Raw genomic sequence first — 13,416 nt, forward strand, 5'->3', positions numbered from 1 at the left:
AGGACGGATGTTTATTACTTAATCGCGCTACTACGAAATTGATTAGAATGAAATTTCGTACACTTCGGGTTATATCTTAGAATATATTTTTTTAATAAACTAAGTTATTCTAGACATATCTAGGTATTAATGACAGAAAGAAAGCATACTACAGCGATACAAAAGAATGGGATAAAGACGATGACATTTTATAGTCATGCTAATATTTCATATAAAGTGTGGAAAAAAAATAAAAAAGATCAATCCAGTCCGATTTATCTTTCTAGTATATTTTTCTATATGTTTGTCTTTCTAGTATGATTTTATTTATTGTACTCTAAATTAGAAACGTATATAATTAGAAATAATATTATCTTTTATATTTTCTTATTGTCTTTATAACACAGAAGGCAAACAAGCTTACGGCTCACCTAATGGTAAGTGACTACCACCGCTCATGAGCATCCGCAACACCAGAAATTTTACTACTACTGGAAGTTGATTGCAAAATGTTGTGTGAGTTGTGCGTGGAATAAAGTGACTCGAAAAACGCACGGTGGGCACTCATCTAAATGTTTGGGATGGAACTTTAGTTTGTGGCGAGTTGTACGTTGATGAAAATCAGCACATAATCAATTTTTCATTATTAAGTTTCAATTTGTGTGACCACTTTCCAATAGGTGGGCTGTCAGCTTGTTTACCTTTCTAAGTTGCATAAAAAATATTTACATAAAAGAGTGTTCATTGTTTTCTAGTGAACATTGTATGTACCTAGTAACTTAATCTATTCATATTTGTCACATAAAGGCTGTGTTTCATATAGGAACGTGCACAAACCATATATGTATTTAATGGTTAGCTGCATTTCAAAATATCAGGTAGGTACAATTCCGTAATTCGTAACTAAGTAGAACACTCCTAGAACTCAAGTGGTGTTTCGTAAATGCAGCTTTTACAGCGACCGAGCTTATTATTACGAGTTTTACGCATAGAATACCTAATGGCGTATCAATAATAACAGAACAGTGATCACTAGAATAGATATTAATATGTTTTCAAGCCTGTTATACTATACCAATCATAATAGCCGTTAATTGTCCAAGGCTGAACATAGGACTCTCCGTATTGAGGGGTTTTGTTAGTTACCACGCTTGGGAGGTGAGTTAGCAACCGCAGTTAGGCTTTGATTTTGATGTTTTAAGAGGGGCGCTGCTGCCCATCCCTCGACCGTTAAGTTCCCTTAGTCGCCTCTTAATCCACGGATAAGGAAGCAGTGGTTATATTATAGGACTAACATTATATCAGACTAACATTATATCCCCGGAAAACTTCATTCAATAAATCTGTTCTGGTACTGTTTATGACAGTTACTACTTTCTTCAGGAGGACTGGCAGCTTGTTTGCCATTCTAAGTTGCATAAAAAAACAGGAAAAAAAAATTGTTTTAAATTACAAAATTCATTAAGAATTGGAAACAATATCAAGTAGCTTAAAAAGTATTATTTTATATTACTTATAAAGAAATTAGGGGGCGTTGAATCTTTTTTCTTCTAAAGAGAACGATAGCATACAAATGGCTGGATTCACTACAGTTGATAATATTAAGAAATCTTCATGACTTGGTGGTTCAGGACTAAATCATGAGTTTGACCTTGACAGATATCAAACGTTTTGTTATCTCTAAAAAAACTGTGTTTATTAGTATATAAAAATTGTAATATATTATACTGTTATGGTGACTATATATAATTCACATGTCATAAAATCTCATTCAACATAGCTTCATAGGTGATTACTCAATCATTTGCTACAAAAAAGGATTTTATAACACATTCTATTTACAAAATTGGCACTTTAGGTTATTTATTAGCTCACTGGTATCAAAGACGTATGAGGTAAGGCCCTTAGTGATTTATTTGAAACACGAGAAATCTATAAATTGTTGATTTACTAACAGTAACGAATACCTATAAAATTGCCTCGGGATATTGCACAGAATGTAAGTACCTTAAACCTATATGATTACAGTTTGATACGTGTATACATAAAATATTTTAGACTACTTGTACCTCGCGGCTTCGCCTGCGTAAATTATTATATATACTGTAGTATGTGCTAAATTAGTACACAATCTATATATATATAGGTGACAAACAAATGTAAAGTCCGTCTGATGGTAAACTGTTATTACAGCCTATGGATGCCTACAAAACTAGGGGTATCACTGATGAATCCATAATATACCATTTTTGAAGAACCTCATACATAAAATCTATCTGTGTACCAAATTTCATTCAAATCTGTTCAGCAGTTTTTGCTTGAAAGAGTAACAAATATCCATCTATCTACCCTTTCTTACAAACTTTCGAATAGGATAATTAATTATAATAACTATAGTGAGATATTTATATAATCATAGTATGTAAAATCTTTCTTCATAAATGATGTGAGAAATGTATAATTATTTAAACTTCTTGTTATTCAATTTACGGTATCAACAATCTGGCTGAACAACTTCCTATTTTGTAATACATAATATAATACGTTACAATTGTGAACTTGATCTGATTATAAAATTAAATTAGCCATATAGGCAGTTCATTTAGTTTACTATAATAATGAAATGATATAATATTATTTTACTGCGATAAATATTTTTTTAACATAAACTTAAATTATTCAGTACTTGGATAAGGTATAAAACTCTTGAAGTCAGTACCTGATTTATTTTTTTATTATCGAAGATTGTAAAATTAATTGTGGATCTGATTAAAAAGACATCATGTGCTATTGTTAATAAATAATGATAACAATTTGTTAATTTGTTAGAAAATAGTACAATAAGTTGACTATTATAATAAGTAAATAATGTCATATCGTATTCCGTTGTTTCTAGTGTACAAATATTTAAAAGCAATTGATTTATTATGAGAACAACACAATTTTCTAGTTAGTGACGAAATTTTTTTAATTATATTAATGTTAAATTTAATAAATATTAAAAGAAATGTCAATATTAAAGGTTAAAACTAAAGTTTAATGGAATTATATCACAATTATATTGGTAGAATTCATTTGTCATTCAGAAATTAATTAACAGGATATTATTACACTCTTCACCAAGACTCTCTCCTCAAGAGGAGAATATGGCTTACTGTACATATTTTTAACACAATTCCTAATACTATAGTATTTACTAGGAATATCTTAATATATAAGATATTTTTAAGGCTATATACACACTGCACTTTATTAGGATAGACGTGAAATATCTTTTTTTTATGCAACTTAGAATGGAAAACAAGCTGACATTTCACCTGATGGAAAATGGTAACCGTCGCTTATAGACATGAGCAGTACCATGGACATAACAGAGTATATTGTTTCGCCCATGATACCGCCTATGCGTTGCCTGGGACTTAAGTGTTATTCCTCTGTACCCTGTAAGTTCACTGCCATATCCCACCCTTTAAACTGAAACACAGCCATGCAAATACAACTGCTTTACGGTAGAAACACGAATGGGACAGAGCTGCCCAAGCAAACGACTTTTGTACAAAGTCTTCCTCTGGTATAACTTCTTGTTCTGTTACCATGAGCAATAACATAATAGACATAATATTTTATACAGTGATATCTATGTACGAGTTTACGTACGTATATTTTACACATAAAATGTGTAAAACATATAAATAAATAAATAAATAAATAAATAAATAAATAAATAAATAAATAAATAAATAATATATATATATATATATATATATATATATATATATATATATATATATATATATATATATATATATATATATATATAACAAAATATCGTTACGAAGTCCGTTTCCGTCTTTTCTAGAACTAATAGACGACCCACGGTCGACGTTTAATTATGCAATATAAACATTAGATACCGGACGATATGATTTTATGTTGCAAATTAATAAGAATATTGGTGACGAATCGTGCCAACTCGTATGTGGAAATAATTGTTTCCGCTAATTGCTACGATGAAATACTTGCTAGCCTCGCTTTAATAAATATCACAATTTATCGTTAATCCTTTCACTGATACGAAGAGTATGAGAGCTTGTTTTTATATTGAGAAAGATATACGCAGGCACTTACTATAAGTTAAAAACATTTAAAAAGTTGGTCAAGTTCACATTACAAGTACGAACAGCAACAAATATCGAGGTAAACTTATAAAACACATTGCGTTGCAATTACGTTTGTAACACGTTAAATAATAGTAATTATAAAATATACGGATAATACAGTCAAATAACTTCTCCTTTAATTCTCTTAAACGACAAGAATTGCTTTTATGAAATGAGAATGGTAATCCAGCATATCATTAGCTTAATTTATTTATTAATGTCGCGGACCTTTGCGATATTCTTATTTATATTTTTTTTTTAATTAAAAAATTAAGTAAAATCAATGATAATATTCTAACAATTCCACAACATATAACCGAAACTGCGCTGGTGTTAGAAACTTTCCCACACACTTTTACCACATATAGACATCTGTTAACAAATAATTGTCCGCAGCTTAGGCGGGAACGGAACATTTGATATTTAAACAGCTAGTTGGGCGAAATCTGAAATGTATATCATCAGGTCTAAGTTATTAATTTTTATAGAAAACTGATAAGACGAAATAAAACTAGGTATGTAGTATTTTATTATTATTACTATATAATGTGTGTGATGAAATAAGAATACAATGTTCTACCATACATTTCTATCAACAGAATATCTTAAGAAATGACTAACAGAACCTAAACGTAACAATATATAGCAGGAGAAAAAAAATATTTTATGCAACTCACAACGGAAAACAAGCTGACGACCTACCTGATGGAAAGTGGTAACCGTCGTCTATAGACATGAGCAGTACCTTGGATATAATAAAGTATAATGTTTCGCCCATGATACTCCCCATGCGTTGCCATTTCTGAGGACTCAAGTATTATTCCTCTATACCCTGTAAATTCACTGCCATAGACCACCCTTCAAACTGAAATACAACTGCTTCACGGTTGAAACACGAATGGGACAGAGATGCCCAAGCAAACGACTTTTGTACAAGGTTTTCCTCTGGCAAAATAAAACTATATACCAAATTCACTGGCCAGAGTAAAAGTAGGCCCTCTTTTGCGCACTATTTAATATCATATTGGATACATATTATAAAAGTAGGGATTTTAGATTATTTAGGGATTATTAGAGGGATTATTGCTTCATGCAAAAAATAAACAGCGTTATGCAATGTGAGAATATATTCGTATTACCTAATTATCAATAATTGTTGTTTTAGTTTCACTAACTTTCAACACGCCATTATTCTTAATCTACATCTTTTGAATGCCTAATCGTAATTAACTAAGGTGTGTGCTAAAACGCAAGAATATAGCTTCGAGGTTCACACACACGTTCCGCAGTTGCGAATATTAATTATATAATTACTTTTTACGAAATTTGACCTCCACATCGGTCCAGCCCCTTGGTTCAATAATTGTTTGAATACTTAATGACTATGAGTACCTAATACCCGGCATATATATTATTTTGCAACGCGATGCAGAAGAACCTTCGGAAATTTCATTTAAATATATTTATAATGTTGTGTAACTCGCCCTAGTGGCCGTACTATGGCGATGTAACATATAATCACAAACGCAAGTGCCTGAGAACTTTTCGTAAACACAACGACACAAAATTCTATAGTTTAAGTTAATAGAATGTGAATTATAAGTTAGTGATATATGAGAAACAAAATGTGATTAATTATTAAAGATAGAGTTCTTAAAATCTTTTATTTTTTATTTTTAAATATACCTATTTAAAAATAAAAAAAAAATTATGTTACAGAACAGTCAAGTATATTCTTTTGGTTTTATATTTATAATTGTCGAATGTGTTTATCGTTATACCTAATTTGGTTTCATGACAGGTATTGAACAGGTTATAAAAGTGTGAAATAAAACTACCTACGGTAGTAAACTTTAAATAATATATGCTATCGGCGTTTACTGATCTCGTGGCGTCTATTATGCAAGTGGTCAGTCGACAGACGGTAGAGTGCGATGCGCTGCGCGAATTATTGTTACATCATCACCCCCTCACTACGTTCAATTTGATGTTAAAGTTCATCTCGACTATTCATTATTATTTGAGATTTGTGTCAAATTATCTGGGATTATTAATGACTAAATTAGGTTAGTGTAATGTAATTAATAAAATTTGAAATTATAGAGGTAAAATATTGCTTAAAACTGATGGTTTTGAGTGGCTAAGAGATCTATTTATATTATTAATAAATAATAAATTTAATAAAAAAAACATAGTAAAGTTCAAGATACAATATTGTATTATATGGGAAAAATATTTGTTTAATCATTTGACGACGTGTCTAATTAAATAAACTGCTTAATTTATTTTTATAAAGACATAAAAACGATAAAATATAATAATTTTTTGAATAAAAACAACAAATTAAGAATAGTTATGTGTGTATATAAATTTACTTAGCAGTTGTTTAAACAAACATCACCTTGTGAGCGTCGTGTGTTTTCGTAAGCACGCCTAACAGTAAATGGGAGATTGGGTAAGGTAAATATATATTTTTCCCATCTGTATAGAATACAGATTCAGTTCAACTATTTCATAATTAAATAACCTTCAAGTGCTTAACATTGAAATTTTTCGGATTTTTGCGTTCCAAGTATTACAAATCGATGTGTAAATATTTCGTGCTTCTAAATATATACATTCACGTATTAACTGCGAATAATATTAGTATTTTTAAATAAAGTTGACTGTATAGAATTAAAAAAAAACTAACAAAAATGACACTTTAGATTTACCAGAGGGAGATTTTATACGAATGGCTTGGTTATTTCTGTCCTACTAGTGTTTCTGATACCAAAAAAACATTGTTGCGTGCCTGTGCTTCATTTTGAAGGGCGGGTTATGGTAGTAATTATTAGATACGAGAACATGACACCGGCGCTTTCACAAATGTCAAAACACGAGACATCACAGTATACTCTTTAATATCTATGTTTCTGTTTATATCTCTACGCGACATTCACAGAAGAACACGATTAGTAACAGTTGCAACAAGTCTTAATTGTAAATGCAGGTATTTCTTAATAAAATCTAATGTTTCAATATTAATATTTACGACAAAAATAAAAATGTTATGGCATAAATTCGCCATTGTATGTACTGTTCTTAAAATCTCTACATCCGATAATTTTAAATTTTACTATACAATAGAGCATTAAAAACAAATCTTCATTTTACTAAAATAAATTATTCAAATATAAATGTAGTAGTAAGCGCGTAAAACAATACATTATGAAATAATCATGAGTAATGTATAACAATCCATCTATCGTCAAACTGATGGATGTTCTCACTTTCAAATAGTCTACAATAATGGGCTAAGCGCTTAAGAACACTTACTTCGAATGACTATACATTAAACTTGTCAAAATGTTAAAAATTGCTGAATTCAGAGATCCACGAATAATATAGTAAACTCTAGTATATGTTTTTAAGTAGTAACAATTTTACTTTATACTGGAATTAATTTTTATGCAAATGGTCTGTATTCGTACATCTGAGTAGAATGTTTTTAAATTACATTATAGCTCCATTTACTGCTACAATTTGAGGGTTATCTAATAAAACATATTATATATTTATTTGATAATTTATTTTATATTTATGTCTAAAAACATATGCAGTAAACCAACCAACCAACTACCAAGGTTAAATGAGTTAAGGTTATGATACTATCTTTTAGTTAAATAAACTGTGTACTTATGTCATTGTTTATTTAAAATACTTAAGAAGTTAATTTATTTTTATGCACGGAACCATAATAAAATTATATTTAGATATCTGAATTTTATTTTCGCTTGCCATATTTTTATCCTAGATTAGTGGACCTGGCTCAATGATCTTTATCGTTGCAAATTTGCATAAAAATCAACAACAATAGATATAATTTATTGCTTTACGTCTATCGTATAATTTCAAGTTGTTAGTGTGTGCAAAACATAACGGGATTTTATGAATTTTCTACCATTGTACGTGACTTCATCTGCGTGATATACAAAATTGATTCTTAAAAAATGTAGTGAAACTATTATTTAAAGACATTTAAATATAATATGATTATTTGCTTGGAGAATGCTAATAGTACTTTATACAGTAGAGATGCTTAAAGTGTGTTTAATAAACTTCTTCATTAATTCTGATAAAAAACTCTTTTTAAAGTTGGGCTAACATACATGATTTTTAAATGTTGTTTCGTACCGTATCGTTTTCACTTGATGACGTAACAAAGAGACAAACATAAATTTTAAAAAGAATTATGTCAATTTAAATTTCCAACCAGTTCTTCGCTGATGGAAATTACTACCGTTAATAAACCAAATTAATCTGACTATACTTTTTTACTTTTGAAGGGTCCCGCGATTGAATGCGATCTCATCTGATGGAAAGTGGAAAGTCTAAGATGGAGCTCACAGGATAACAAATTTATTAATAATTCACATTATTTATTTATTTTATTTTATTTATACGCTTTCGTATATTCACTTATAGTATAGATATAAGGTTATAAGAAAAATGTACTCATTATATTATAATATTATTCAAAATACTTGTAAGTATTTTGTTATCTTTATTAAAATGCTTTTATTATTAGTTAGTAAAATATGCGACCGATTTCGAAACTTTATCTTCAGGCGTAGGTATATAATAAATTTCCATCAAGACGTCACAACACAGTGAATTATATAAATTAATACAAGTAACAGCGGTACGCTCGCCTCCTGTCACATTGGATTGTAATATGCTCGACAAAATGTGAACAAAATGGCTATTCATTAACAGTCGATCCACGTTTCTGATTATATGCTGACGAGTGACACATCGTCAGCATATTTTCTGTATTTGAAATCCAATTTAGTCGCTTCCTATCATTTCAAGTAATTTTTGCGAAAAAGTATCTCAATGGACAGATTGTCCGATCCTTACGTTTATATATAGCGTACAATTTTGTTACAATAATGTCCGATTTCACTTGCTCTCGGCTATTTTTGGCTCGAATAAACGAGTAGGACGAGACTGGCTCTTTACGTAACGCCATACATTCCAGCTTTCAGATTGTTGTATGTCTCTATCTAAATAAGATCAAGATTTATTGCGGATACATTAAATATTATCGTTTCTTTGCGCACATTTAATGTTTGTAAATGTAGGTAATGTGTTACATTAAAAAAAATAATAGCTCTGCATGCGTCATTGCATACTACATCACAAAGCAAGCAGTTTAGATATAAACTAAGCAGAGCTTGTACTTGTACTTGTACCCATAGGGGTATACGACGACTGATAAATGTATACCTATATTTTATTTTTCTAGATATATGTAGTACAAAGAAATTTACTTCGAAAATACCTAAACAAAGTAAATATATCAAGGCATGGTTTGGAATAATATAAGAGATTGCCGTATGGTTCCAGTATAAAATAGACCATCCCTTCTTTTTCCGTGGGTGTCTTAAGAGGTGACTAAGGGAACTTAAAGGTCGAGAGATGGGCACCAGTGTCCCTTTTAACATGTCATTAAAGCCTAACTGCGTATTCAAACCGCTTACAAAGAGCGACAACTACTGGCAAAACTCTCCTAATAGGGAAAGACCTATGTTCAATAGTGAACAGTGATATGGTGATGATGATGATAACTAAAATATTTATCGCGATTAAATTTTAATTACATATACGGAGATATAATAGAAAAAATATGGAAAGAGAAAAAAACTAGTTTACATAATGCTCTATTAAAAAACCAATCGGAATTCATCTGTCACGAATTACATAATAACTTCCATATTGTGAAACGAAGACAACGAAAATAACAAATGTATGTATATATTTGTTTGTTTATGGAGAAAACATTGACATGGTCACATAGATCGAAAACTACCAACCAATGGGGAAAAGAAGTTCTTAAGTGTCGACTTAGTACAAGCAAACGAAGTGTGAGACGACATCCCACTAGATGGTGTGATGACCTCAAATGAATTGTAGGGAGTCAGTGGATGCAAGTGGTGATGCAAGATCGTTCCTTGTTACAATCTATAGGGGAGGTCAAACAGTGGACAGATAACGAATCATATGACGACGATAGAGAAATTGAAATTAAAAGAGATAATTTTTAACATTAAAATAACGGTTCGCCAGACGAATTAAAAGTAATAGAATAGTATTTTTACCGGCTGTATAGATTTAACACAGTGTAAGGAACAACCAGTGGTTCGACGCCTTTTGTATATCGTGAATGGCTAAATAAAAATTGGGGACTATTGTATCAATATAGATAAAATTGCTCGAGACCACAGCACTATTATTTAAATTAATTAGCATAAGAGTGAAAATAAATTAAAATGACTGTCTTTTATTGCTATAATTAAAAACAAATATTTTACCCATTAGCAAGAAAAATACAATGCCCGGAATAAATTAGACAAGTTCATTCAATAAATAGTCCGATTGAAAACAAACTGAAAATAAACTGAAAATAATGGGAATTTATTAGAACGTACACGACGTTAGTAGTATAAATTTCAAATTTATTAACACAAACACCCTAAACAATTTAAATGGATTCGAATGAAACTTATTATATAGATAAACTATGCTCTGGATATATATAATAGTATTTGCCCTTATTCATCCAAAAAACGCCACGGGATGTATCATCGTATGGTGAATTTGTAGTAAAAAAATAGTAAATTGTAGGCGGATTTCTTCAAACAGAATAAAAACATGGAACAAATACTAGAATTATACAATATATACATACATATATATAAGTTTTGACCAAATGAACAACTTTCAAAATTGTTTACGAATGCAGACGAGCTACTAAAGAATGGTGTTAAAATTCTCTTACAATATCCATATACATACTAGTAATTGTTTCTTTGTTTGTCTGTAACGTATTTACGTTCAAACCATAAATTTTGATACATTGTAGTAATGAGATGGATTGGACGTTAGAGAAGGACTTAAGATACTTTTTCTCGTGAAAATAAAAGTTGGAGGAAGTGTAAAAGGTTGAAAGTTTGTTTGGGGAAAAATAATAAATAGAAAGAAAAGAAATAGACGGTAGTTATTTGGCCCAAGAAGTGTATCTAATAAAAAACGCTCATGGTAATAAAACATATGCAAATAATCATATTCATACTATACATACATCTAAGTATTTATAATAGCATATATTATATAAACCAATACATAATAAATATATAAAATACGATATACATTAAATATAAAACTAATCATAAGTATAGTTCTGGTAAGAAATAAAGAATGTTTTCTGTACCTTCATAAAACAGAATAATCGAAGTGCTAATCCTATTCAGACGAAGCTGCAAAAATCAACTAATTTCCAATAAAGTGGATAAATATGTAATCGATGGGTTGGTCTGAATCCACCTTAAAAAATGGTTACTTATGCAAATCAAAAATTCGTTCCGCGTTCGAAGCGGCGTAATTTCGTTCCAGTTGCTTTTCTAATATTTTAAATCCACATGTCAATACCATGGTACGGTACAGTTAAGTCATCATCATTAATATATGATATAATACGTTATTAATTTGAATGATTAATTGTGAAAGTATACCAACTTTGTCATTAATTTAATTACAAAGTTGAAGTTTCTCCTAACGATTATGTATAGGAGTAAATGGGAAAAAAGGTGTGTATGTACCTTAACAGATCTACATATGATATAAGAGACATCATTGTCAAAAACATTATAGCTTATCCTTTTCCCCATTATAAATTATAATTTCTATGTAATAGTGATTAGAATCAGGGGAAATAATAAAATATTGAAGTACTACAACATACACACATAAAGTTATTAACAGAATCCATACTAGGAATTACATTGACTTTTTATTTATAGCAGAAGGTTAAAATCTAGAGGCTAGAGCTAGTCTAATTCAAACTATTAAAATAATAATAAATTTAAATAAATGAATATTATATTATTTATTTGCGACGTACTTTTTAAGACAGTAGTTTTTACTTAAGGATTTACCAAGAAATACTTTAAATTTTAAAATGAAAATATAAAATTTGGTAAAATTTGTAATAAATATATAAAAGATAAAATATGTATATCAAGGATATGAACGTAGACGTTGCTACGCGAACTGTAGCTACCGCGCGTAGCAGCTACGTCGTGTTCAGAAAAGACATCAACGTGATACTCGTGCATGAAATTCAGGCGCTCAGTAACATGTTGCTTTACGTGTTTTTGTCGTTCGTTTATCTATTTTTTCTGTGTAAATTATTATTTACACTAAATATTTATTTATATGCTTTCGTATTTAAAGGAAATCTAATGTGCAAATTTAGTTTTCCAAAATTTACTAAAGCTCATTTTTTACAATCACCAAATTACTTAGTAATAAACTTTTATTACCTTGATATCATCATAGTCGATCACTCCTCACTGATCACAAGTCGTATCTTCACTAGATCACTATTAGCATGAGCACAATATCTAACACAAATAAGTTCAGTTACCAACTTGCAGTCATTTGTTAAGGCTTGGAAGCTTTGTTTGCGTGCTAGCGGCGGTGCGCCGGAGTGTGCACTGCGGATTGTTGACGACCGAGGCGCGTCGAAGGCTGCGCCGGCGTCGAAAGTAATCGAGATGACGACCACTGGACGCAAGACGGCCATTCATGTCTCAAGAGTCGATCTAGTAATCTTTTAAGCTGTTTCCATTTAGATGGTTCATTTACAAGTCGACTGTTACCTAAGTAGTCTCTGGTAAATGTCTAGTAATTACGATTGAACAATACTAGTCTCAAAAAATAAATGTATGTTATTAAAATACTCGTAGATCTAGTAATGTGTTACATACGTAAAGTTAATTCAAATTAATTAAAAAAATTCTAAAATGACTTGCCCAAGAATCGAACCCATGATTTAATTTACTGAGAATAAATTGTCTATAAACGCGTCATAAAGGTTTTTTAAAGTTTTGTGAAATGAAATACTATCATCACCACTTACTAATCTATATTTATTTATACTTATAATTATACCTAATGTTTAAATTTAAATCATATATTTCCAACACATTTTTTAAGTTAATGTGCAATTAAAGAATAAGTGTCAATATGTAGCGAATTGTATGCAACCGAGAGAAAGGCGAGTATTGTGTTCATAATAATGTGTGACGTCAGAACGATGGTGCTCTCTTGCATATATAATTCGGAAAGTATGGCACGTTCATATTAGAGATGCGAAACAATAGCGTAATATGCTGCTATATTCCTTAAAATCGTAATGATATTGATAAAAGTAATTAAAAGATTTACCACC

General features: G+C 30.2%; 1 protein-coding gene across 1 annotated transcript in view; it reads right to left on the reverse strand.

The window, feature by feature from the left end:
* LOC113519060 (peroxidase) overlaps positions 1-12,667 on the reverse strand; it is a 38,689-nt gene extending 26,022 nt beyond the window's left edge. Inside the window, exon 1 of the mRNA XM_052892609.1 lies at positions 12,506-12,667. Within this exon, the coding sequence (XP_052748569.1) occupies positions 12,506-12,519 (14 nt within the window). The 5' untranslated portion in view covers positions 12,520-12,667. The remainder of the gene's footprint in view (positions 1-12,505) is intronic.
* Between the last annotated feature and the right edge of the window lie 749 nt (positions 12,668-13,416).

Source organism: Galleria mellonella, unplaced genomic scaffold (assembly GCF_026898425.1).
Source record: "Galleria mellonella isolate WM207_F2 unplaced genomic scaffold, CSIRO_AGI_GalMel_v1 utg159, whole genome shotgun sequence".
Lineage (NCBI taxonomy): Eukaryota > Metazoa > Arthropoda > Insecta > Lepidoptera > Pyralidae > Galleria > Galleria mellonella.